Raw genomic sequence first — 27,012 nt, 5'->3', positions numbered from 1 at the left:
TCCTGGATGGACTTCTGTTTGTGTTAAATATTAGTTGGACTGGTCCAATCAGACCTGACCCAAACTCATGACATCCTACACTAAGTTCATTTACCCTCTTCCTAGTGCTATCTATACGTCTTCTCTGGATCTTGCTAGCATATTCTATATTGCATTATTTTGGTTTGTCTAATATTTGCTCACCTCCTTACCTTTTATTCTTTACCTGTTCTGTTTAGCCATATTTCACTCATGTTTGTACAACCTTCCTCCTGTGTCTTGTTTTGTCTTTGTGCCTCACTTTGGTGCAGGAAGGGATCGTCACCCAGTTGTTCCTTGCCATCTAGGGTAGTATCAGTAACTAGGTACTTACAGCAGAGTAGCTTTACAATTAGGGCTCACTGTCTGTGTATTATCATTTTTTTCCATGAATTGTACATCCCCTATCATTACCATTACACAATGCTATCTTGATTGGTAACTATTTATCATTTTAATAAATGTTTTATCTCTCCTTTTTATGAAAGAGTTTAATCTATAAATGTCTTTCATTGACAGAAAGCTTTCAGGAAGGTTGTCGATATCTTGATGGTATTCGTGAACATGAGCTGGCCACTATGACTTTTGGTATTTCCCTAAATAGACTGAAATATGTTTGGATATGTGCAAAATGATAATTTCTTCAATGGTTGCTCAACCATTAGTCTTCCTCTATATCTTGTGTGTTACACCATTATTCTTATAGTTGCTATTCTCCAGTGTCACCCTTGAAACAACCTGTTGTGCAATATTAATTTATTCTCTGACACTGCAATTTGTTAATCCTCCGCTGCCTCCACAACATGGGATCTTCCAGTTTCTTCATATTTTCTCATAAAAGTACTTCAAAACGAATATTCACTAAATATTAACTATAGCATTTCCTGAAGGCAGTAATTATGTAGCCAGTATAGATGCAGGACCACTTAAACAGGTCCAAAGGCTTCAGAAGTGTAATAAAAATGAATAATAGAAGTCGAGAGTGTGGTTGATCTCCCATAGGCTTATTTGAGGCGTTACATTGTGGGATTGCACTGGTCCTATCAGTGGGCATTTATACTGGCAAGGGAATATGGCATTTAAAAGGAAACTAGTTACTTTAAAATAAATAAATGATACATTGTTGTTAATGAGAGAACTTGAAAATTGCAATGTCACTTGGTACGATATTGCCTTGCAGGACCAAGAAACTTACAGGAGGGCCACGGGGTCCTATAACAGACATGCCCGGTTCTCCTGGAGCTCCCTGCAGAAAGACAGCAGACAGAAAGAATGAGACAACACAAGTAAGAAAAAGTGGACAGAGAATAGAATAAGTTGTACAGGGAATACGCAGCTTGGGATTAAGAGTTCTGTATGGTTACTAATGTAAACAGTCTAGAGCAGTGGTGGCGAACGTATGGCACGGGTGCCAGAGGTGGCACTCGGAGCCCTTTCTGTGGGCACCCAGACCATCACCCCAGAAAGTTCACCAGACAGGACTCAAAGAATCTTCCTGCAGAATCTTCCTACATTGATAGATGAATTTGCCGTCCTCTTTTCAACTGCGTTGGTGTCTTTAGGAGGCTGAACGATTGAAAGTTGTCAATGAAATAAATTACTGCTTAAATTGCTGCGCTGGCACTTTGCAATAAATAAGTGGCTTTTGGTTGAAGTTCGGGCACTGAGGCTCTAAAAGGTTCGCCATCACTGGTCTAGAGGCATAAGTGATATCAACTATTGCATATCCTTGAATTTAATATCACTATGTCACATGACTTTTTATGAATGAACTCCTAAAAGTTACCCTGGATAATGGGGTTATTAAGTTGTAGAATGTGAATGTGTCGAGTGTAGAGATGAGCAAACCTATTCTTTGGTCCGTAGATTCACAGTAGATTTGCCCCGGACCATTCATTCAAAATGGGGGTTAGCTAATACTGTTTTTCATCCCATAGCTTAGGGTGGGGAGAATAGGTGTTTACAAATAAAATATAAAAAAATCAATTAATTTAAAATTGGTTTTAAATTTATGAAAAGCATATTTTGTGGTTTCATTTTAATTTTTTTTCCGGTCATACTGTGGAAGGGCTTAGCTCAGTCTCCTGGGTTTTGCAAATACTAATAGATATAAACTTAAAATAACTTTTGAGCACAATTTGTTTCTGGCTTATAATGGTCAGTTTTTGAAACAATTTCAGTGTAATTTCCTTTAAATATTGTTTTCCTGGCAGCAATTTACTATCATTCCAACAAATGAGGCTTCACTATGATCTATCATGTGCTATAGTATTCACATTGGAAAATGCCCCAGAAGGTTTGTAGAACATCTCACGGTATCTGTATGATTGGGTGACAATGCTAAACTAGCAGGGAACACAGATTTTTGTCATAGACCCTGTGGCAACATGTGCACAATACAAACTATCACAGTCAATCAGAACATCTGACAGTATTTCCAAGGGATGTAAACGTACGCTTGCTCAATGGCAGTCAATGACAAGGGTCACATCTGTAATCTCTCATACATTTTCATTCTGGCACTAAGAAACCTGAAAACAGAGCTGGCTGTATATAAAGGGAAGACAGAAGAGGGAAGACATCATCAGGATGTGGTTTCACAGATTTATTGTCTTAGACAAACCGGACTGCTTTTGATTTACGTGTAAGCAATAATTTCTTGTGTCAGTTTCTTGTGGCTAAAGCTTGTTGAGTGTGGATCTGAAAAAGTCCCAAGGATTCTTTGTTTTAAGAATAAATCGGTTCATCTTGTATGTAATTTTATTTGCATGACTTATCCTTAGATCTCAGTTTAATCTACTGTACATACAAAGTCGAATTTCTGTATACCTCACTGTTACTGAAATACCTTATAATTACATAGTAAACCTTTGAGTATTGCTAGATTTCTCTTAGTTTTTTTTTTTACTTTAAAACATTAAATAATTTTATGGGGGTATTTACAAAAGTTCTATGACATTCAGGGACTTGTATTTGTCTTTAGTTAATGCATCTTTCACTGTGATTATCAATGAGGTGATAAATCCAATATACAAGTTTACAGCTAGAAATGAGTGAATCATCCAAGATTCGATGTGTGGAAGCTTCTTTAAATTTTTTAGAAAGATTTGGTTGGGGCCCAAATTTTATTTATCCAAGCAGAATTTGCTTCGATTGCTCTTGAAATTGGTATCCCATCCCTCTAGTCCACTTCAATTTGTTTCATATAAAGCTCCTATCTTGTTTTATTACTTTTTTAAATGAATTTTAAAATTTCCCAACGCTCATCCCCCTTCCATGAGCTCAGAGATGAATAGCGGTAATAGATGCCGCCATTTGGAATCATTCATCTGAAGAGAATAGTTTAATATATGATTAGGTACCTGGAAAAAGGTTAATTTATAATAAAACAGAGCAACATATTGATTCATTCATATATATTTACAGTTAATGATTCTGGAAAAACTTATTTTTTTATGTAATAATTTTGTACAATGCAAAACAGTAACATTTTGCTTTGTTGTCATGCTCATATTTTTTGTTTCAAATAAGGGTCAAATTTGAACATCATATAGTGTATATTTTAGCCATATAATCTATATATCTCGCTGACTACCTTATACCACATGTACTTGGCTTAGCTGATTTTATAGTGAGTGGAAAAGGGAAAAAGCCACAGTCAGATTTCAGTGGCAACAGCTTATCTGAAAGGGTTGGGCAGTGCTCATTGATACTGTTAAGCAGAAATTTTGAGCAGGAATTTCAGATCAAGGTTTCGCTCAACCCCCTCCCCCCCCTTCAAGTTAACGCTCACTAATCGCAGCCATACTGTAAATGCTGCTGGTGACTATGTCTACACATTGAAACAATCAATCCCTGTGATCGGTGCCAGCATTGATCGCGGGATTTACTAGTAGGGGAATAGATTTTTAGAATTTTAAAAATTCTAATTTTTTGAATTTTAAAGGGTCCACTCATCTCTACTCATAAATAATAACAGTACATATTGGGACACATTTACTAAGGGCCGACAGTTTTCAATCAGACTTTTAGGTTCAAACTTCTTGCACAGATATTTAAGAAGTGCTTGCACCACATTTCTGTTGCACGAGACCGCTTTGTGGTGTATCTGCCTTTTTTTTAATGCAACTCAAATTGTCACCTTCAGTGCAGAAATCTGGTGCTCAGTCAGACCGCGAGTCAGATTTAAAATTGGTGCACTCTGTCGGGCAGTGCAGGGAGGGCATGAAGAACGTGCACCTGAAATCCTGTATCTGGCACCCCCAGCACTATACACAGGCATAGACTGCACTGTTCTTAGTAAATGTGTCCCATTATGCGTATGGCCACTTTATCTTACCGGTAGACACCTCTGTCGGCTAATCTACCAAGAAAACAAAGGACAAAGAAATATCCTTAATTCTTCCCAAAATTACCTATTACATTGACTCTAGATAAAGCTAGTCGCTGTTAGCTTCCATGTCTGAGTCTATTCTTATATAATACTGTATTTGTAATAGGAAGGTCAAATTATAGGCTTTTGGATGACCTTTAAGTAAGGATGTGACTTTATACACAGCCATAACTGGTAGTAGGAATCCAGCTGCTCAACTACTTTAAGCCAAATCCTTTCAATGAAAACCAAAAAACATTTACATGTTTGTAGACTGTTTCCCATTTCCTAAATGTGTCAACACATGTTAGTGTTCAGCAACATTCATCAATGCCAGTAAGAGAGTGGCCTGGGCTATGTTCCCCTGTACAAAATAGATTTCCTATCCAGGAAGTCAGAATGATTCAATTGGGTTACATATCACATCTAGCTACAGGGTAAGCTGTATCACAATGCTGTGATGTATCAGTGAATTACGAAATGAACACAGATGTGTGGACATAGATGTGTAGTCATCATTTATACAGCTTATTGTATAGGACATGAAGTACAGTATTTTTACCCCATTAATATTGCTTAACTGTATTTGTGCACAAATAATAAAGAGAATGGTGATCCAGCACCATACAATTTAGAGTATTTCAATAGATTGATGGTGCCCTCTTGTAACTATAACCAATCATTGGGTAAAAATAGGATTAAGCAGTAAAAATTAAAATCCAATACATTCTACTTAAAAGAGATATGGGAGATTGGACTGTAGTCCTTGCACAACTTTTCATCGTCCCTACTTATGTGTTCCCTCTAACGCTAGCTTTTGTTGCATCCCCCACATTATTGGTTGCATGACTTAATGAGACGTGAGCAAGGACATTGTGTAGCCTTAGCCAGGTACGAATTAAAGGGAGTCAGAGCTGGGGGAAAAAAAAAAGCACCCGCCCTGCGTCCAAACAGAAGTTATGGGAGTTCACAGGACCTACTTCATCCAATACCTGACCTTATCAGACCTGGGGAGAACACAGGAAGTAAAGTTCACTTCTGAGACGCAAGTACCAGTATTTGTTTTTTTTGTCACTCTGCCCCTGGCCCTATGGGGTTTTTTATATTTATTGTTAAATGGACGTTACCATTCCCTTGGTCATTAGCATGTAAGCCAGAAGAGTTTGACACTGTTAGATGGTATAGTAACATAAGAGGGGGGTAACATATTACATAATAGTTATTCATTTACAAGTAGAATAACTTCTCGAGTATTATACACATACCCCAGAAAGTGTTTGGAGAAGGATTTAGTTGATGCATCAGAATTAACCATTTTTTTGGAGAATAAAAGCTGTCTTTCCTTCTTGTAGTTCCATTTTTGTTATACTTTTGCTGTGTGGCTTGTTTTTATTAGTGTCTTTGGAATATTTTTTTTTGCTTGTTCATTTCTATGACTTTCACAAAGTCACTCTCTATTTAGGTCAATAAAATGTCCGGTTTATAGGAACAACCACATACAGCCGTTTTGGGGAAGATTTCTGGTCAGTATAAAGTTTTCGTCACTCCTTTGGGTGTTTATTAGGCCATAATTTCAACACAGATAAAGGCTTGGCCATGTGGTTGTAAGCGCCACGCTGGTCTACTGGTACCATGCTTTAAGTGTTGCAATTAATCCTAAATAGCAGAGTGTTTAGGATGGGAGTTATTACGTGCAGTGAAGGCTTTTATCTACAGACATGGAAGTAAGAAGGCAGAAACTCAAAAGAACAGTCATTTTGTTGCTTTTGCTTCATGTAAACAGTTTCCAGATGGCTAAACATGTGGTTAGGGGGTATTTGTAGAAAGGCGGAGCTGACTCACCTTCTCTCCAGGATGACCCTTTAATCCCTGGATCATTTACATCAGACACAGTCCCATGTAGTAAGACAGGATCAGAAAATGTAAAAGGTAGAAAGAAAAGATAGGTGAGCTTCATCGAGATTGAACCAAGGTTATCATGTACATCGTCAACATGAAACCACCGTGTTAGTTCACTTTGTGTGGCACGAAGCCTTGTGGAGGTCATCTAGAAGAGCAATGTGCGATACAGATGTGACCCCCGAGTCACTGGGCTTCTGGCATGATATCTTGTGACCTATTCCTTGTATTCATTATGCAAAAACTCAAATGTTCTGTGCAGAAAAAAAATGTTTATCAACTTAAAATGATTTAATGCAGGTGACGGGATTAGATGTACTAAGAAGAGTAATTAGCTTCAATTAACTAAGACCTGACAGCCGCTAACCAGTGCCAAAATCTGCGTGATGCTGACGGTATGCTGGCAATAACACTGTGACACGTTCTGCAGAGCTACAGGATCTAATGGATTTGTACTGTTTCTCTCTTTTAGTCAACCAGACCCCTACCAAGTAGTGTGGGGAGTGAAATATATATATTTTTGGAAGAATCATGGCTGTATATACATACATTTGTTTGGCAGTAACATAAGTAGAAAAATCAAAGTTTATAAAATACAACATAGTCATGTATCTTAATGATACTGAAAGTTTTCCCGTCAAAACAAGTATCTTATCAAGGATGGTCCCACTATTGAAACTCTTAATGAGAATGAGGTCCTCATATTCCCCATATGAATGGAGGAATGACTGCCCATATACACCACTTCTCCATTAAGAGTCTATGTAGGAGATTAACAAATGCCATCCCCCCCCCTTGTCCTGCCAGATTCATCAAGAGGCTTAGGCCCCTTCCACACTAGCGTTGCATTTCACGTCAGGGTGCAATGCGTGAAAAACTGACGTTTTTGGCTGCGTTTTTGTTCCATCTTTCTTTGGAGTCATTAGCGTTTTTGCGTTTTTCATGCGCGTGTTGTTCGCGTTTCTTTGCGTTTTCGGTGCGTTTTTCACGCGTGTTTTTTAAGTCAATGGGACTTTTTCAAAGGGACCATGGTTCGGGAATAAAATGTTTTATTTAATTGAAAATGAATGTCTTCTGATAAGTTAGCAGATGTATGCAAACATCTACAATCTTTTCTTCACTGTTCCGCGCGTATATTATCTCCCGACAAGTTAGCAGATGTGAAGAACAGTGAAGAATAGAATAAAAACAGTGAACACAGTGAACACAGGATCATTTAAGTGAAAAACACAGTAAAGAACACAGTGAAGAATAGATTACAGATGTTCGGCACATTTGCTTACTTGTCGGGAGATACGCGCGGAACGGTTCGAACAAAATAGCATGTGAAGAACAATATATATGTGTGAAGAAGACATTGCAGATGTATGGAAACATCTGCAATGTGTTCTTTACACACATGTATTCACTGTGTTCACTTTTTTTATTGTATTCTTCACTGTTCTTCACTGTGTTTTTTTAATTAAATGCTCGATCTCGAGCAGGGGAATTATTCATGTCACCTAGCAACCCATCCATTTAAAACGCATTGCACTCGCATTGCACTTGCAATGCTTGCAAGTGCAATGCATTTTTGATGCGTCTCCATAGACTTGAATGGGGCGGGAAAAACGCGCGTGAAACGCAAAAGTAGAGCATGCTGCGATTTTGACGCGCGTCAAAACAAACGCAAGCATGCGCGTGAAAAACAACGCAAATGAGGAAAGGCTCATTGAAAACAATGGGACAGAGTGCAATGCAAGTTCTGCGCTTCAAAAGCACGCGCAGAACTCGCGCGTGAAAAACGCTAGTGTGGAAGGGGCCTAAGGCTTCATGATATATGTGGCCACAAAGCAGGGCGTTTCGACCATAGCTAAAACCTGCAAACAAACATTTTCAAAATTACACAGATACAGGGCGGGTACAGGGCCCACTCGGTCACGCCCCTCTACACATGGCATGGAGTTGGCGTAGTCACTGTAAGAAATGCAAATTCTATCATTCTGTAAGAATTGTTTAAGACTTTTACTGCTTCTACGCTAAAAAAACAGTGTAGAAGCAGTGATAAATTTCCCCTTATGAAATTAAAGCAAAGCACTGTACTACTAGGATATTACTATTAGTCACACAAAGATATAATGGAGCAACAGATTCCATATACAACTATTCTCATTGACATTGGTGGAAGACGATCAGACAATTATCATCTATCTATATAGTAGTAATAGGGCAAAAACCCATTTGGTGTAATATTCATAAATTGCATGGCGCAAAAGAGGAAGGAATAGTTACTATGAATAACTCCAGTCTGGTGTAACAATCAACATATCCATGTAAAATGACATTCAGTCTATACTGCACATAGTGAGTGAATGGTATATATTATGCAGGATGCTTTATTGCAGTTGCATGCATCCAAGTGTTGCACAACAGTTACTACTTCATGCAAATTGGTTCACAAAGCCACACAATAAAACTGGAATGCAAAGTAAAAAGATGTGAAAACACATACTTACAGATAAGGATAGGAAAGTATTTTCAATGGAATATTGTTATACATTTATTGATATTTATAATATCCATTCTCGATGAAGTGGTCAGACCAGGTTACTGCAGACAAGCTGTGATTTATTTTGAATGGGAGCTAAGCTGCAGTGACGCAGTTTGACCAGTAGACTAAAAACAGAGCTGTCTGCTTTCTATCCTTTTTTCTCTGTGTAGACTACTTAGTCAATCATCTTTGGAGGTGCTGGGTGTCAGGCCTAAGGGCTCTTTCACATTGGCGTAATTTTTCACATCTGTGGTTAAGTCATTTCCGTGGATCCCTCACAAAGACATTGATTTCTATGGGTGTTTTCAAATTGTCTTGTTGTTTTACTAATACGTTGTACATTGGAAAAAATTATGAAATCTGTCCTATTTTTATGGCTGCGGATCATGGAAGCCCATAGATGTCTATGGGTGCGGAAAAAAACTAGTTAAACTTTAGTTTTTTTCACTGATGAGGCAAAGAAACCAGGGGTGATGTTTTCAAAGCAATGTTAAAACTTCAGTTTTTTATGCAGATGCGGAGACAAAACAGAAGCAAAACGGAGACGCAACGGAGACAAAACGTAACAGATCTGCAACTGAAGTTAAGTGAAAACGTCAATGTGAAAGAACCCTAAATGCAGACAACTAGGAATTTAAAACGAGAGCTAGGTATATTTTCTGCAGCTAAATTTACTTATTCACTACTATGGACTCCTGTACAAGGGTGTGGAATCCAAGGTCCTTTGCATGAGCCAACTGGCCGGGCCGTAAAAGATAGTGCAGGCCCTATTCCTGTCAGTATTGTGGTCTGTAAAGTCTTTCATTATTGTCATTGGCTCACCCATGGAAGACACGTTACGGCCTGTTAACCTGCATGCGTTGTGTACAGGTAGCCAAATACTCATGTTATATTCTTAAGATAGGTCATCAATATTTTTAGAAAACATAGAAACAATATTTATCCAACCATAACTTTAATTTAGTGATAAGATGCCCCATACACATACTGAACAAGCTTACGCGTAAAAGAGACCTCCTCGCTCTCACCTCAACAAGAAGGATAAATTTGGGTGAATTTTATGATTCCCGATCCTTCATGCCCCCAAGAGACTAACAGCGACGACAACAGCTTTCAATGCAAAAGGATGCCAGCAAAGAAATGATCATGAGATGCCTATGAGTAATTCATCCTACATTATGTCTATATACGAGCATATGTACAGTACATGAGAGGTACACTGTATAATAAGCACTGTACAAAAAATGAACCACTGTGATGTGAGCCCATTAGTTGTATGTCCATAATCTTAAAATATAGCTTATAATAATATATAATTGTCCTGTAAAAACCAGCATAAATTATTTTATCTGATTAAAAAAAAAAGAACAAAAAAAGAAATAAAAACGTAAAACTCTTCTGGTATAAATATAAATTTTATGACCCGTTGGAAAAACTAACAATTTCTTCACATTAATTTTCTCATGTTCAGCAGGAAATCAATCTGCTTTCTTTAGCTGTGGGATCCCCAATCTCTGTCTATATCTCCAACTCTCTATTAGAGTTCATGACACCAGTAATAAGCAAAAGTCAACATGTATTCCCTCATTCCCAAGGAAGAAAACGAATTTTGATACGGGTCTCAATTTCCTCGTTGTGACTGCGGGATTCAGACCAGTAAATTAACCTTAATGCAGTTCAGCAGGTTGCCTTACTCTGGGACATATATTACATGCTGCTAAAGAAAACAGCCAGCTCTACAGCAGCAGCGAACATCAGCGTTACGTTTCCAATTACTAGCCATCTAAAAATGTCAATGTTTTCTGACGCTTTTTTACAAAGACTTCTATAACTGAAATTCTATAGGACACACCAAACAGAGAACAAGAGCGCTATCTGCATGCATAATGAAGGCAAGAAAGGGCTGGCAAGGGGGGCAGGAGGGCAAATGCCCTTGGCAGCATTTGTTTTCCAGATGTGGGTTAACCCTGATGATAAAGCTTCAATCCATTGGTAAGCTTTGAAGAATGACTGTATATAGTATCATTATTGTTAAGTAGCTATGTTCTTTGTTGTATGGCCCAAAGGAACAATCACTCATTTGAATTTTCTTAAAGGCAAAAAAATGGAAATAAGTAGAGCCATGATAATTCTCCAGCAGGACATTACTGCCGCTCACTACGGGCTTCTATCTCTGCATTCCTTCCCTTAAAAGTAAACTACTGTAAACCTGTAAAAGGATGCGTCTTCATCATGCACCACTTACTATATCCCCCAAGGCCAAACATTGCCAGCCCTCCTCTTTAATTTGTCTCCACGGCTAAAAAGCGTTCACACACACACAAAAAAAATAAAGAAGAATTACACTCACCATGCGTCCTGGCATCCCAAGACCACCTTTATCTCCCTGATGATCAATGGAGATTACATGGAACTTTAGAATTCGGATCTATTTGACGTACAGTACTTGGCAGATCATATACAGCTAGAAGGTGTAATGCTTTCTTTTCTGCATAATCCTTGTTCCCATGACAGCAAAAAAATTTGAAAAATTGTCTGGAGATACAATTATAAAACTTTTCCGACTTTCATACTAATTCAACTGAACAAACCTAAAAAAAAAACGTTCTTGTACGTAACCCAGGGACTGCATGCGCTCACAGGGAAGTATTCATTATACTCTGTAATATATGTTATGTCATATATATGTTATAGTCAGGTTACTACTGATTATTTGGGTAATTACTGAATTTAAAGAATATGCAGCACTAAAATACCTAACTTCTACTTTAAAGCACTAACGGTGGGGTACAGGTCTTAAAAAAACCCAACTTACAGGTAAATTATATTGTATATAGGTTATGTTGTCTGTACCTGTGCTGTACTGTGCAGAGTCTGGACAGACAGGAGACATAGCGCTCCCCAGGTACAGACAACATCCATCCTGTACATTGGTTACACTTGTGAACCCCACCATCTTTAGGATTTCCGACCATCAAAGAGAGAGCTTTGTACCCTTCCCCACCAGGACAGGAAAGTCTAGGACGACCTGGAACTCTGTGTAAATTGTATGGACCTGAGTAAGGGAGCGGTATGCCCCCGAAACGCGTCGTCCGTGTATACAATAAAGTTTGCTAAATTTAAGAAGCACGGTTATTGGTCCTGATTTTCCACCCAATGACAGCACTTCTCAAATTTAGCAAAACTTTATTGTATACACGGACTACGCGTTTCAGGGCGTCCCGCTCCCTTCCTCAGCCTAACCGGGACACAGGACCACGCAGCTATATCTCATCTCACCTTTACTATCAGAACCACCTGGTAGTTACTATCTTAAATACCTGTTTTCTATTGTTTTTCTGGATTTCTGATGTGCTGTGTTTTCTTGTTTTCTATCTATTAAAAGCTATAAAGTAACTAACTCTTGATATTATAATGTGTCCTACATCAATATTGAGTGCAGTAAAGTTATTTAATCCTTCGCTGCCCTTTTCATTTCTGCCTATGTTTTAGATAATATTGTCTTTAATATCCCAACATCGGCCTCAAGGATATATTTGTAAAACATAAAAGCTTTCATTTTAACTACGGGGTAAGTAGAAAGAAGACACCGAGTGATTCAACCAGATTATATGTTCCACATGAAATGACTATGTTGTGTCTCTTATCCCTGTTTTGTAGCCAGTGATTATCTAAATATATTTATTTGCTCATTTTAGTTTTTTTTCGTCTTCCTCCCCATAATTAAATGCAGCCACCATTATATAAAACTGTGACAACGAAATGATGATACACTAAAAGGGCTCCCAGTAGAATGTGGAATCCTTTTTATCTTTCTATGATGTTCTACGATGGTGCTCAGAAACAAAAACCCCCAGCACTATTTTGATAAGTCAGATCTGGCTTATTATCAAACAGTTTATCCCGTTGTAAAAACATAAACATGCAATGAGTGGATTACAATTTCTAAATGTAGCAGTAAAAATGGCATCATGGGATATTCTCTTTGAAACTATCTTCAGCTTCTGCAGGAGAACATCTGGCCGGTGGCACATGCATCTTGAGGGCCATTTCGGCACTTAAGGTTTTCCTGTTTGGTTTGTCCCTGATCTTTCAAATAGTAATTATATGAATGTTACAAAAGCCCGTGTGCAGCTTCTTCTACATTTATTGTAGTAACTCCCTGTCCCATTGGGCTTTGCTTGACACAGCAGCTTCCATGTCTTACAGGCCCCGAATTGTTGTATATGGGCCACTAAACTGCTTCCTCTCCTCATAAAATGCTTCATGTTTAACAGAGGATGTTACACGTCTGTAAAATTTGTGGTGTATGTCCTGACTTTCTCACAAATACATTAAATATGAAGGTTACTCCAGGATAATGAGCTAAAAAACGAAAAGGCTGAATATCTGAAAGCATCTTAAAGGTGAGTCTACGCTCCTGAATCTCCTAACGATTAAAACCACCACTTTTCAGATCCCCAGTGATCTGATATTTTGCAGAAAACTATATTTTTATCTTTATGCAAATCAGTTTCTCCATGTTGCAGTAACAGGATTTCATCTGCTGCTGCTCTTCTTCCTATGCTGCCCATCTGCAGGGGCTGACAGGCTATATACTAGGTGATATGGGCTGGCAGGCCATATACTGGGGGCAGGGGCTGGCAGGCTATATACTGGGGGACATGGACTGCTGGCATTATACTTGGGGGCATGAGCTGCTGGCAATATAGCAGGGGGCATGGGCTGCAAGGCTATATACTGCTGCCAAAGGGCTGCCTTTTATTTTTCCAACAAATAAACTGTTGGCAAAAAAGCCACAGCAAACCAAACAAAAAACATAGCTGCCATCTGAATAGGGTATTTCTGCGTATGTATATGGCAGGGTATGGAAGGGTAAGAGACTGATTAAAATTAGCAGATCATTTAATTCAGTTTCAAGATAAACTTTATAAAACTGAGATTTTCAGTTACTGTATATAGTTGAGTATAAGCTGAGTTTTTCAGCACAAAAAAATGTGTTGTAAAACCCTAACTCACTTGTACTCGAGTCTATGAAAAAAACGTCTCTACTTTCTGAAGCTGTTGGCTATATAATCGGGGACATGGGCTACTGGGTATATACTGGGGGACATGGGCTGCAGGCTATATACTGTGGGGCAGGGGCTGGCACGCTATGTACCAGGTGATATGCTTTCGCAGGCCATATACTGGGGGGCAGGTTCTGGCAGGCTATATACTGGAGGGCAGGGACTGGCAGTCTATATACTAGGAGATATGGGCTGGCAGGCCATTTACTGGGGGGGCAGGGGCTGGCAGGCTGTATACTGGGGGATATGGACTGCTGGCTATATACTTGGGGGCATGAGCTGCTGGCAATATAGCAGGGGGCATGGGCTGCCTGGCTATATACTGGGAGACATGAGCTGCTGGCTATATACTGGTGGCAATGGGCTGCTGGCTATATACTAGGAGGCATGGGCTATCTGGCTATATAATAGGGGGAATGGGCTGTCTGGCTACATACTGTTGGCAATGGGCTGCCTTTTATTAATCCAACAAATAAATTGTTGGTAAATAAGCCACAGCAAACCAAACAGTCACATCCATTCGAAAAAAAACATTAAGCTACCAGCTTAATAGGGGATGTCTGCTAACATATATGACATATTTATTCAAATAAGTGGATCATCTAATTCAGGTTCAAGATAAACTTTATAAAACTGAGATTTTCAGTTACCGTATATACTTGAGTATACTCTCTACTCACCTTTTTAAAGCTGCTGGCTATATACTGGGTGACATGGGCTGCTGGCTATATACTGGGGGACATGGGCTGCTGGCTATATACTGGGGGACATGGGCTGCTGGCTATATACTGTGGGGCAGGGGCTGGCAGGCTATATAATGGAGGGCAGGGGCTGGCAGGCTATATACTGGGGGACAGCAGCTGGCTGGCTACAAACTTGGGGTATGGGCTGGTGGGCTATATACTGGGGGGCAGGGCCTGGCTGGCTATATGCTGGGGGGGGGGGACAGGTGCTGGCAGGCTATATACTGGGGAGCAGGGGCTCGCAGGCTATATACTAGGTGATATGGGCTGGAAGGCCATATACTGGGGGGGGGCAGGAGCTGGCAGGCTATATACTAGGAGGCATGGGCTGCCTGGCTATATACAAAGGGGCATGGGCTGTCTGGCTACATACTGTTGGCAATGGGCTGCTTTTATTTATCCAACAAATAAACTATTGGTAAAAAAGCCACAGCAAACCAAACAAAAAACATAGCTGCCAGCTGAATAGAGAATTTCTGCTAATGTATATGGCAGGGTATGGAAGGGTAAGATATTGATTAAAATTAGTGGATCATCTACACTCACCGGCCACTTTATTAGGTACACCTGTCCAACTGCTCGTTAACACTTAATTTCTAATCAGCCAATCACATGGCGACAACTCAGTGCATTTGGGCATGTAGACATGGTCAAGACAATCTCCTGCAGTTCAAACCAAGCATCAGTATGGGGAAGAAAGGTTATTTGAGTGCCTTTGAACGTGGCATGGTTGTTGGTGCCAAAAGGGCTGGTCTGAGTATTTCAGAAAATGCTGATCTACTGGGATTTTCACACACAACCATCAGAGAATGGTCCGAAAAAGAAAAAACATCCAGTGAGCGGCAGTTCTGTTGGCGGAAATGCCTTGTTGATGCCAGAGGTCAGAGGAGAATGGGTAGACTGGTTCGAGCTGGTAGAAAGGCAACAGTCACTCAAATCGCCACCCATTACAACCAAGGTAGGCAGAAGAGCATCTCTGAATGCACAGTACGTCGAACTTTGAGGCAGATGGGCTACAGCAGCAGAAGACCACACTGGGTGCCACTCCTTTCAGCTAAGAACAGGAAACTGAGGCTACAATTTGCACAAGCTCATCGAAATTGGACAGTAGAAGATTGGAAAAACGTTGTCTGGTCTGATGAGTCTCGATTTCTGCTGCGACATTTGGATGGTAGGGCGTCAACAGAATTTGGCGTCAACAACATGAAAGCATGGATCCATCCTGCCTTGTATCAACGGATCAGGCTGGTGGTGGTTGTGTCATGGTGTGGGGAATATTTTCTTGGCACTCTTTGGGTCCCTTGGTACCAATTGAGCATCGTTGCAACGCCACAGCCTACCTGAGTATTGTTGCTGACCATGTCCACCCCTTTATGACCACAATGTACCCTGTAACATCTGATGGCTACTTTCAGCAGGATAATGCGCCATGTCATAAAGCTGGAATCATCTCAGACTGGTTTCTTCAACATGACAATGAGTTCACTGTACTCAAATGGCCTCCACAGTCACCAGATCTCAATCCAATAGAGCATCTTTAGGATGTGGTGGAACGAAGAATTGAGGCAGTTCTGAAGGCAAAAGGGGGTCCAACCTGTTACTAGCATGGTGTACCTAATAAAGTGGCTGGTGAGTGTAATTCAGTTTCAAGATAAACTTTATAAAACTGATATTTTTACTGTATATTTACTGTATATACTTGAGTAAAGTTTTTCACATAACCAAGGAAGAAAGCTCACCGGACAAGCACAAGGGTGTTTTTGAGACTAGCAGCGCTGAAGGGGGGCGGAATAGGAACACAGGCAACTGCTTAGATTTTAAATGCCTCCGGGGACTCCCCACTGGGATTCTGGTGGTGGGCCAGGTAAGATAAATCACATGATTGTAAGGATGAAAATGATTTATGTATGATTTGCATTCAGGATTAAATTCCCTTTTGGAACCTGTCATCACTCTAACATAACCTTCGTAATGACAGGTTCCCTTTAAAGAAGAGAAAAACATAACTGCAAAACGTTACCTCCACATTTAAGAACAAATGACCCTCAGTCAAAAATTCTCCCCTAACATTTTTTTTTAACAAACTACCGTAGTATTTCCTTGGCAAATTAGGAATTGATTAGGGAAACTGCAAAAGGGTCAACGACTGTCTGCCCTATAACTGGAAATGGCAACCTTCGTACATTGCTGTGGAATATAATCCAAAGATGATAAGCCATCTAGTGATAGTTTGAGAAATATACAATGGTAACAATAAAGTGATGAAGTTTCTAATGTTTCTATTAATTAAATTACTGTTACTTTTCTTTTTTTTACCACTAGATATTTTGAAACCATCTCAGGGCAAATTGCTAGGTAGGAAATAGAGTTTTTTCCTATGACATTCATCTACACAATTTTCCAAGCCACAGGCATGTTTTAGATGCTAAATAGTGTATGATTGAAATGCACCATAATTTCTCTTGGCCTAAAGTGTATGATGGTTATTGAAAACATGTGTCGGTATGTTTTACATGTCTTTATATGCGTATGTTTCTTATATTTTATCCCTAGTCATTCTGTTTATTTTCAATAATTTCAGGTAGAAGTAACATATTTACAATGGGAACAGTATAAAGGTCATCCTAAAATTGGACATAAAAACTGACCCTAATCAAGAGAGTTGTTCAAACATTATATTGAACTCTCTGAACAGGTTCTGGCTGCAGAGCTTTGAGCTTGTGAACCACATCCAAAGCTGCTCTGCTGGGACCCGTGATGAACAGCTAGCTTTGTAGAGTTTATTTCTCTTGGCTAAGCTGGGTGGGTATAGTTCTTGTGGAAAGCTGGGTGATTTCATGCTGGAGCCTGATTAGTGTGTCAGGTCTGGGTTGAGCAATAGACGACCGAACCAATCAGCTTCTGGGGCGGCATCCTGGTACTTGTTAATTACTCCCTTAAGTCCAAGTGTCTTGAACTTGTGGTTATATCTTGTCTATTCTGCTATTGGTGTATTCTGCCCTTTGTTACATTTTGTACTACTCTTTGCCTCACAATTCTGTACTTTGCTGCCATCTTGTTTTAGTTATTCAGATGCCGCTTGTGACTGTCTCTCTGTTCAAATTGTCTTATAACTTACTCAGAGTAGGGACTATTGTCCAGTTGTCCCCTGCAGGTTAACCAGGTACCAACAAGTAGTCAGGGACAGGGGTTGTGGGCAGCTCAGGGTCTGCATCTCTTTCTCTGCCTTGATGCATTCTCTTTGATGGGGCTTTTTTTTTACATATTATCAGCTGAACTACTAATCAAATTAATATTGCACTGGTTGACTTGCCAGTGATCAGCAGATGAATAACTGACTGGTGTTTTTTGACTGATTCCAATATTAACATGGGTGATATTTGTTGATGTTGTATTTGTAACATTGATAAATTTCATGAATTTCCATTACATTTTTTTCATCTTTAATGAAAATGTATTGCTCTTTCTCTTTTTTAAAAAAAGTGAGTTAGGGATAATTTATCACTAGACAACATCTTACTTTCCCAAGGTACCCGGAAAGCCTTCTCCTAGTTGTCCTCCCCCATGATATTATAGCCTATTTCATAAAGTATTTCTGATAGCTTGCTTTCACCTGCATATTGTTAACCATATCTATGGGATAAAAATACATGATCTTGAGTAAACAGTAAACTCATGAAAAAGTTCAAAAGAATACTTACCGGAATACCGGGCCGACCAATAGGGCCCTAGAAGAAAACCACATGGTTAAACAATGATGAAATATATTAGAGGTGAAGAACACAGAAGGAATATAAAACATATTTTGAAAAATGTTGATGGTTATTTCTATGTTTTTAACCAGATGCTATTCCTATTGTAGGGAATCAGAGCTGAACTGCAATTCCTATCAGTGGCCACTATACAGATAATGGATCTGGACTTCTAACTCTGTTACTTTGGTCTGGAAAATATGGTCAGTTTGAACCTTTGAATAGGTCATGTAAGTTGGAAAATCGTCAAGCCATAACTAGTGTATCATCCTGATAGTTGTTATACACCATAATAGAGAATGTGTCAACACAAAATAGAATGAAACATAAAAACTACACCAAGAACAAATAGCATGATGGTTTTACTAAATGCATTCACATCCCACTTCTCCTAAACCTGTCAGACATAATGTATAATTATACCCATATGTCACAACTTTCATAGGGTCACTTTCTTTCAGACATTGCAGTCTATGGACAATGATTGGCAGGTTCATTATCTGAATATTATCACTTTTCAGCCACCCCCAACCCTTGTAAACCTGTTACCAGCGGGAACACAGCGGGGAGTTACAAGATGATATGTCAATAACTTACAGGTGGTCCTGAAAGAGAAGAGAGAAGAGGGATATTAGGTTATGTCTGAGTGACAATATATAGTCCATACATAGTCATAATAACAAATAAAATTAGTGTGTAAAATAACGGAGTCTTCTCCGTGTCAGCATCTTGGCTATAACTGGAATATTCAGCTGTGGATTAGGGTATCTATGAGATCTATTGATATTTCAATGTTGCTATGGATCCTCAGTGGATTTAGTCTAAAAAAAATCCTGTGGAATGGCAAAATCCCTTAGTCAATCTTTGGGTTCACTAAAGATTTTCAAGTGTGCTATGATGTGGATTGAGAGCAGAGTGTCCCATCCATGTGCATCTACATTGACTGTATACATCCAATACAGGTTAGACATATATTCGATGATATGAAAAATTTCCTTTATTATAAACAATACTGTCTAAAAATACAAAAACCTTAGTTAAATGAAAATAAGTTGTTAAACATTGATATCAAAGAACTCAGAAAATCACCCTAGATTTGTCACTTATGTCTCAGTGATGGGTCTGGCTCATGCCCAGAGGCCATAAAGAATATGCAATGCCACCAAAGAAAATTCTGTCCAAGATCACATGTTTGACTTATATTCAATGGATATCCATGAGATTTATTGGAAAGAGCCATGCAGTCCTGACAGGGTGACTAATGCCTATGAGGGGTTCTAAAATCACTAAAACACTACAAGTGATAAAGTCTGGATACTAAAAATGAATAACCCATCTGTTGTGGAAAAGAGAAGTAATACATTCAAGATTATCTCTATCAACTAGAACACAAAGCTTTAGATGTGTGTTCCCAGCATGGAGACACTGGGGGATATTTATCATGATAAGCCCGCTTCTGCATTTTCGCAGCACGATACATCAAGAGGCTTCCACCTCTTGATGTATCGGGCCGGGTGCTGCACAGCGTTTATTTTACGCCAGGCCCTGGGTAGCATAGAAATAAACACAGCCGGCGACTTTTCACATGTGAAAAGTTTCTGGCAGCAGTGAGTGCGCAGGCGCCTGTACAGTAACGCCCCATGCCGGCCGAGTCTCAGCTGGCCGCGCCCTCCGCTCGGCTGCCGCTCCTCCTTCATGCCACTTTACGCCCCACTGGTGTGAAGGTGGCAGAATGGGGAAAATAATCGTAAGTACTAGCAATAAGTGATAACTGACATGGAGCAGAGGCCCTGATAAATATACCCCACTGACTCTTATTTAGGGAACCGATGTGTGAATGGGATTCTACTGGCATTACTTATTTTAGGAGAAAGAAAATGGCTTTCTTAGTTCAGGCAGCAGAAACCAAACACACTTAAATGCCGAGGTGTGCTTCCTGAAACAGGATCCAGTCTTCTTTTTGCTTCTTATAACTTAGTTTCTAAGAAAACAGTCTTTTTAAATTATGCAAATGAGCCTCAAGAGTTCTTGTTTACTTCACAGTAACCCCTACTGGTTCCACCATCTGCTATTTATTCACACCTCACTTCGACTCTCTGGTTGGGTAGGGATGAGGCGGGCAGAAACACTGAATGGAGGATGAATAAGTAGCAGGCGTTGGACCCAAAAGGGGTTCCTGTGCTCTAGACAGGAGCACCTGAGGCTCATTTGCATAAACTCATAAACTAAGCTATTAAAAGCAAAAACAAGAATAGATCCTGTTTCAAGAGGAGCGCAGAAAAAGACTATTTTTTCTAGTCAGAAACTGGTGGAACCTGAGACTCATTGTAAAATTTGCCCTAATAGGTTTCCAGTGGACATTCTGCAGCAGACCCACACAGCGGAGCCAAAAGGTCCTCAAAAACATTGGTCTTCGATGCTGTATTGCAACAGTTAAAATCTGTAGTAGTACTTGTCATGTGCGTAAATCCACGCACAATTGTGGCAATTTGGCCCCCTCTGCTCCTGGTCTAAATACACATACAGTCTCCTAGATTTTCAGATAAAAGCCATCACATAACACTACCTATAAACATCTATTATTTGCCTAGAGGCCTTCTACTATAAACTATTATACAGTTCAATTCCAACACAAACCAAAATAAGATAAACATCTATCATAGAACAGAATTCTAGAAAACACACAAGTCCGGTGCAAGGAAATTTGCCAAAATACTAGGAGCAATAATACCAATGTTTCCTGTTACCGGTAAGCCAAATTTTATTCTTGGAAGTCATCTGCTACACAATGTAATGAATCACATGCAGTACTACACAATTATCATTATAGTATATAGTGTGGAAAAAATACAATGGGGCTCATTTACTAAGGGTCCGCGCATTTTCGTAGGGTTTCCCTTTTGAGGCGCATTTAACAGGGGATTTTGGCGCACGCGATTGGATTTTGGTGCATCGGGGCCAGCTTGCATGCGACACGAATCGGGGGCCAGCCGTCGGACAACCCAATGGATTCGGACTACGCATGGGGTTTAACATTTAGAATTGTGTCGCAAGATACGCACTTACAAGCACCGGGAAGAAGAAGGTGTACTCCGGTGGACCTTGGCGGGGAAGCGACAGATGCAGGAACTCAGGCGCACAAACTACGTGAATTGTGCCGGACTTCATCTTCGTCGGACCGTATCGGGGATCGCGGCAGGACCAGGTAAGTAAATTTGCACCATTATAATCCCAGGTATTAAATATTGTGATACAATGCAGTTACACATTATATAATGTATGAGTGGCAATCCATTGTGTAGCAGGTCCTCTAGAGAAAGCATGTTGTAAAATATAATAGCCAATGCTATGTTTTGTAGGAAGATCCGGATAGATGAGCAGAAAATTCCCTGGATAAGGGGAATCACCTGAAATTCTCTATTATGAGCCTCCAGATTATTTGTTCTAAAAATCTATTATTGTAAAAAGCTTCTCAATGTGGTCTGCAGCTATCTCGCATCAGAAGCCATAGGTAAATATTCCATCGTTAGACTTATAGAAGCATACGACTCTTCCTTCTCTGGTCCCGACCCTTATTAAGCTTTTGCTTCATGTCATTCTCACATCTCTCCATGTGTTCTATCCTTCAGTACACAGCCTGTTAGTGTTGGATCAGTCAACTGTGCTGGTTCAATGACAGCTCTTTGCATGTCAACCCATTATATATGAAGACAAAATTACTGTACCAGGATCATGACCTTAAGAAATTGCTTCTAAGTCTCTCAAAATGTCTGCCAATACCCAACACAGAAATAAGGGAGGACATAGATTTTGTGTAGCGATAGCTAGAAGCGAATCACATTGTGTCTTTTTGGCAGCCTCCGAGACCTCAAGGCTCCTGAAGGACCACAGCTGTCCAAATGATCAGGTCCTAATCAGGCAACTTACTGAAAAAGCAGGCAAGTGTAAGATAGATAAATATATTATATTATACCATTTAAATGAGGATCAAGATCTGTAAACAACCTAGAACAGCCATGGCAAAACTGGGCAAGTGCCCAAACTTTGATCAAAACCCACTTATTCATCGCAAAGTGGCAACATGGCAACTTAAGCATCAATTATTTCTCCCTGTTCTCCCTGAGGACACCAATACAGAAAAAATGAGCAGAACAAATTCAGGGTCCCCTGAACACGAAGAATTGTTGGGCCTGAAGCAGAAGCTAAAATGATAATTCAGGTCTGTCCACACCTCCCCAGTCCTCCTGTAGTACCAGTCAGAGCTGTCACTTTATCATAGAACGACATGTCCTGGGCTGCCTTGGACTGCATGAAAATAATTTTTCAGTCCTTTCTGGTGATGGCCTGGGTGCCTACAGAGAGGTCTCTGAATGCCACCTCTGGCACCAATGGCACCAATCTTACTTAATACACCCCTGGTGAGCAGTAGTGGACAAAGCTAGCATACAGGTTTGCAGTCAGCACCTTGCGGCAAAGCATAATGGTCTCCATTCAGGCACAAATAGGGGAAATTTCTCTTTCCGTGTATAAACATAAACTTACAGTGCAATAAAAGGAAATCAAGGTCCTGTGGCTAAGGTATGCATAACACACAAAGAGACTGCGCTATGACAATAAACAATTTCTCATTGGATTACAACAAACTATGGACACATGTGTATAACAAGGGATCTCTGACAACTGGCGTGAGAATAACAATGAAGACCCCTAATCCTTGGACAGTCCAATCAAAGTGCAATAGGTCTAATAATTCTTGCTCTGTAGTAAGTACTTGTGGAGGTTTGATCCGAGTAATACCAGGATCCCGTTACCATCTCATACTACGTGCAAGCTTTTCCTGAGCTTTCAGGGGAATGTCAGCAGTCACCATTGGGACCCACATGCATTGAGGGAATGGAAAGGGCTACATATAAATGCTTCTATATACGTCTACTGAAACAGAAACATTTTAATATTAATTTTATGTCAAATTGTAAATTGTCCTTGCTGTCCCATACAAGTGAAAGAAGGGCAGAAAGAGAATGAGAGGTATTGCTATAGATGGCATTGGACACTTCATGTAGCTTTCATCCCTATTTCCCTGTTCTCTGGCGTGCCAGTGCCCAGACCCCAATAGATGGGACATTTATCATCCTATGGACAGGGGATATGTTTCTATTCTGGTATGATATCATAACTGTAAAGTATAAAAACTTTTGCCTAACTCTGCACTAAGCAAAAATAAGCAATTCTCTAATTTACTCTAATTAGTTATCTGCAGGTGTTTAGCTACAAGCAGAGGCTTTACCTTGCTCACCCAGGCTGCTCTCCAGCTTTCCGGTAACAATGGGAAACTGTATAGAACAGCTAGAGACAACAAGATGCTTCTTGGGAGGGGCTATAGTAGAGAAAATAGGACCTTGGGTGATGTCACAAGCATGTGATGTCACAAGCATGTGATGTCACAAGCATGCTTCATGTTGTCAAATTACAAACATGCTCTCCTGTTTCAAATGAATACTCTAAGTGCTCTGGCTTCAGTTGATGTCACAACCAATAAGTCCCGCCCACTTCAAAAGAAGCTGAGAGGATTTTACAGATAGCCTCATATATATATTAGCCCTATAGCTCAGGATAGAATGCAGCAAGCAGCATGGTAACAATATTGTTGTAACTGTTGTTAAAGGCTACCTGTAGCTGTGCGGAAACTTTACTTTGTCAGTAACTTTATAGTTAAGTTTTCCGAACACGGCCATTTTTGTGACATGAATATGGCCTCACAAATTGCCTCCATAGAGGTCTATTCCACCCAGTCAAGGTGCGGTGACCACACCATGTATCACTGTACTGTAAGTGAGCTACCTGATTTTATATAGAGAAGGGAGGGACAAGGAACCTTTCTCCACCCAGGTTTTGGCCTGGGCGACGCACACGCTCATGTAAATGGAGCATAACACTTGCTTTGCTGTTCTGTTCTCTTACCGCTTAAGTAAAATACAGTGATCTCAGATCTCTTCATATTTTTATTGTTTCTGTAGGATTTAGGACATCTGGTTTTAATATTTAAGCAGAGAAAAATTATTCACTAATAAAGTAAATTGACCAAAGTAAGTTCTGTGTAATTATTTATAATAAAGGTACACATATTACAGTATCGAAAATTAGTATGGGAATGTACAGTGCGATACAGAACCCAATTCATATGTTCTACATTTGCAGAATTACAATGAGTCAAATAAAAATATTACTATACAAGAAAAAAAATAACACTATAATGTGGATACCATCCCAGTAAGAAAACATGCCGTACCTGTCACCCCATTTTGTCCTCTCTTGCCCCTTGCTCCAGGAGGCCCTGGTTTGAGAGAATTAAACCAGTTAGGGAGGAGAGAAATGAAATGCTTTATGGGAAATTGTATGGATATGATGGATGGTAAGTGATAGACGTCACAGCAATGCACCATTTCAGTACTGATATTGTAGGCCAATGTAACAGAGCATTTATGCAGATGGTAGATGATACATGCAATAACTATGCCAGACACGCTTAGCAAGCAAAAGGCGGATTCCCTACTGTCACTACTTCATAGGATAGCAGCTAAATGAAGATTGATACTAGACTTTATCTAGACTGTTTAGAGGTTTGCTTTGATTTGACTGGAAAACCAATTATAGGAAAACAGGATTCATTTACAATGTGAAAAATTCATTCTCTCTCTTCTCTCTGTGTAAATACAGTGCAAGAATCAAAGCCAATGTAATGAATTATTGAGACATCTCAGGGAATTGGTCCCTAAATGTATATTGCTTATAGGTATCTGTAATTTTTCTGTTTACCCCTGCTCCAGGATATCCGGAAAACACCTTTAAAGGAAACCTACCATGAGGAATCCATTACTACTTTTAGAAGTAGATCTGATGGTAGATTCCTCCTGCCTGCCTATGCCTGCCATATTTGGCACAGACCCAAATACTGTGGTTCAGGTCCACTCATCACTACCAGTAATTCAAAAGAGACATGGATTGAGAAAAACTGAAAGCTGCAGACTTTGCCTTGGCTGACCACAAACCATAAACCAGCTATTCCTCAACATTTAATTTATATTCTACTTTCAGAAGTCAACTGCACCTTTTGTTGCCCCTAGCCTAGAAAGTTGGAATTTTTCCTGTCTATTTGTATTTTAATGAAAACTACTGGACATATCCATTGCCTAATATGAGATCGTACAACAGATGGATTGATCTTGCCAGCTGAATACAGGACACATATCAGGGAGAATTAGTCAGATACATCTCCATATGATTCTTGCGTTGCTGTCAGATTTGTAAACAGTCCTGATGCAAGAGTATCTTATGCAATCTGGCGGCTCCATAGGAATTCCCAGCTGCTGTCTGTAGTAGGTGGCACTTCTAGCAGCAGATCATAAAATACACAGCACTTGTACCCACACTAACTCCAGAAGAACGCAACATGACTCTGTAACTACAAGTAGCTGGAGAAGTTTCACTGAACACAAGAGAAAGAATCAGAGTATTGATATGTTTAAAGGAATATTCTTGTTGAAATGTAGAAGATAAATGCTCAATCACGGCAGTCATTTTAGAGACAGCGATACAGACATAACCATGTCCCAAGTCACTGTGTAGTAATAAACATGATGGATGGCCAGAAGCGGCACAAGCCGGAGACCCTGGATACAGTTTTCATCTGAGAACATCAATAATAATCATGTCAAAATCAGAAAAATAAGTACCAAGAGAAATCCATAACATAGGGAAAGGAGTCCTTGTTTGTATACCCACTATCCCACAACTCTGATTTTCTCATTCATCCCCTGCAACAGCTGTAAGTAGATACATTACAAATTATGTACCCTTAGTAAATGAGTCCCATTATGCTATACAATGTGCAGCTTTAGATGTATATTATGGTGCACATCCTCCATTCTTTAGTGTGGCAGGTCAGGTGTTGGCCCCCTTGACACTGGGGCCTCATAGCAGCTGCCATGGCTGCTACCACTGTATTGATGCCCCTGTTTTAGCCTTTTTGTAAACAAGTTGCCTTTTTGAATGTGTATGGCCTGGATGTGCTTTCTATCTCAGGAATTCAAGAAGTAAACCAATCAATAAACTGGTTCATTCATGTTTAAATCTATATACAGAATGCAGTATGGAAATTACACCCCACGTAAAACAAATGCCAAAGTGTAAACTCCATTATATTATAAGATAATGGGTTAAACACAGAGGTGATTTAAAATCCATTAAAAATTGCAGAGGAGTTTAAAACAAATATATTATTTTACCCTCAAAGATCTGATCTCTTGTTAAAATGTTCAAAATCTCCTGCCAAGGAGCAATCACACCATCTCCTCCACATTATTTCCATTACATGGAAAATGAACGAAGGCACAGATGTAAAGCAGTATAAAACACTTCACTTTTCTAAAGCTATTCCATGCAGAGGTCACCAGGACATTTAATACAATTCGCCTCCATGAAACGATCCGTTTTTATGTGTTGGATAAATAAAACTTGTGTATGGCTCTGGTGTTACATGCTTTATAGTGGTTATATTTATTTATGCAGCTGCATGCATTTTCTACAGCTAGATCTCTGGGTTACGATTTATAGTGCAATTCTTCTCAAA

The 27,012-nt window shown here is 39.6% G+C and overlaps 1 protein-coding gene across 15 annotated transcripts in view; it reads right to left on the bottom strand.

The window, feature by feature from the left end:
- The window catches only part of LOC140106274 (uncharacterized), a 203,231-nt gene that overhangs the window by 108,259 nt on the left and 67,960 nt on the right, over positions 1-27,012 (bottom strand). For 11 of the 15 annotated variants that reach the window (XM_072130613.1, XM_072130619.1, XM_072130614.1 and 8 more), the window contains exons 3-7: positions 24,673-24,717; positions 18,333-18,988; positions 11,170-11,205; positions 6,233-6,259; positions 1,214-1,264 (exon numbers count right to left, since the gene is read on the bottom strand). In XM_072130613.1, coding sequence (XP_071986714.1) covers positions 1,214-1,264; positions 6,233-6,259; positions 11,170-11,184 — 93 coding nt within the window. In that variant the 5' untranslated portion in view covers positions 11,185-11,205; positions 18,333-18,988; positions 24,673-24,717. The remainder of the gene's footprint in view (positions 1-1,213; positions 1,265-6,232; positions 6,260-11,169; positions 11,206-18,332; positions 18,989-24,672; positions 24,718-27,012) is intronic. The other 4 variants (XM_072130620.1, XM_072130624.1, XM_072130623.1 and 1 more) reach the window with 3 other exon arrangements.

The sequence above is a fragment of the Engystomops pustulosus genome, chromosome 11 (assembly GCF_040894005.1).
Source record: "Engystomops pustulosus chromosome 11, aEngPut4.maternal, whole genome shotgun sequence".
Classification (NCBI taxonomy): Eukaryota; Metazoa; Chordata; class Amphibia; order Anura; family Leptodactylidae; genus Engystomops; species Engystomops pustulosus.
The sequence above is the reverse complement of the archived record's forward strand: the minus strand, read 5'-3'. Positions and strand labels throughout refer to the sequence as shown.